General features: G+C 41.4%; 1 protein-coding gene across 1 annotated transcript; it reads left to right on the top strand.

Moving 5' to 3' along the window:
* Positions 1–14: 14 nt before the first annotated feature.
* LOC105455195 lies at positions 15–1,403 on the top strand (the record flags this gene model as incomplete). Its single annotated transcript, XM_011698317.1, has 2 exons — positions 15–173; positions 291–1,403. Coding segments are annotated over exons 1-2 (1,237 nt in total), but the record flags the coding sequence as incomplete, so codon positions are not given.
* Positions 1,404–1,438: the final 35 nt, after the last annotated feature.

Below are 1,438 nucleotides of genomic sequence, written 5' to 3'. Positions count from 1 at the left end.
CGCACTCTGTATATATGTATATTTATTTTAGAGCAAAGCTAACGATAAGATGTCAATTGAAGAGGATTTAAGCGATCACGAAAGTGAAGATTCAGAGCTTGAAGAAGAGATAAGAGCAGGATGCGATAAGAGTAAGAAGGCCTTTAGACCCCTCATGGACGACAAACAAATGAGTAAGAGTGACTGTAAATAATTAATTAAGAGCTAGAAGTAGAGTATTTGGATCCAAAATTTAAGACTTTATTCAGAGGTAAGAATTAAAACCAGACATTTAAATAAACTATTTGCAGTCGAATTTCAACGAGCTTTGAGTGATATCTCAAAGAGCAACTTGGCGATGGCCAAAGCCTTCGAGGTGGCCACCGCGAATCAGAGTAAAATGGCCAAAGATTTGAAAGAGGCGATGCACCACGTTTCAATGACAACGGAGCAAGTCAAAGAAGCAATCAAACATGCATCAACCATCATGGAGGCTAGTCGATCAACTGCTAGACTCCAGTACGAGACTCAACAGGCTCGGCAGCAGCCTGAACCAGGAGTGAACGGTGAACCTTTTGCCTCCTCTACCCCAACAGCAATTCAGAGTCAAATAATTCAGAATGGGTTGCCAGTCGCAGAGGGTCCATCAGGAACTCAAATCAACAGCTTTGCTAGTCAAAATTCAGAGTTAACAAGAGACATTTCAGAGTTAAGAAAGACTTTGCAAATTCAGCAAAACACCAAAGTAAATATTAAGAGAGACTATAAACTAACAGCAAAGTTGGGACTGGAGTTCTGGATGGACTACCTGCGCTCAGAGTTGGGAACGAATGGACTATTATGGGTAATAGATCCTGCAGTTCAAGCTAACGAATCTCTAGACGAGGAGACTCGAGCCTCTTGCAATGAGGTAGTAAGAGACATCATGATAAATCACATGGATGAAAATTACCATAACAAAGTTATTGGTATTAGAGATCCGCGTGAAATTGTCTTGAAGTTGAAAGAGGTTAAAAGAATTGAGAATAACGTCACCTCGTCGTCAGTGAGAGCACGGCTCTATCAAACAAAGATGCGTAAGAATGAAACGATGTTTGATTTCGCTGAGAGATTCGAGGCAATAATAAGAGAGTATGATAACTGCGAAGGAACTGTACCTCTTGGGATTGAAGAGAAACGTGCTGCTTTTTATCAAGCAGTTGTAGGCCAAGTTAGCGAACTAAGAGTAGTGAACTTGTTCAGTAAAAAGATGAATGGCATAGATATGTCATATGAAGAGATCAAGAATTATGTTTCACAGCTCGAGGCCGAGAAAAAGAGTGACCAAGCTGCGTCAACATCCAGAGATTCAGTCCCGAAGGTACAGATGGTCAGAAAGAGCAATGTAACCCAGCGTGGCACTGAGTCGATGAAGTGCTATAACTGTAATCAGTTAGGTCACATGTCGTCGAGGTGCCCA

This window comes from Wasmannia auropunctata, unplaced genomic scaffold (assembly GCF_000956235.1).
Source record: "Wasmannia auropunctata unplaced genomic scaffold, wasmannia.A_1.0 LD335915.1, whole genome shotgun sequence".
Taxonomy (NCBI): domain Eukaryota; kingdom Metazoa; phylum Arthropoda; class Insecta; order Hymenoptera; family Formicidae; genus Wasmannia; species Wasmannia auropunctata.
This window is presented reverse-complemented; position numbering and strand designations above follow the sequence as displayed.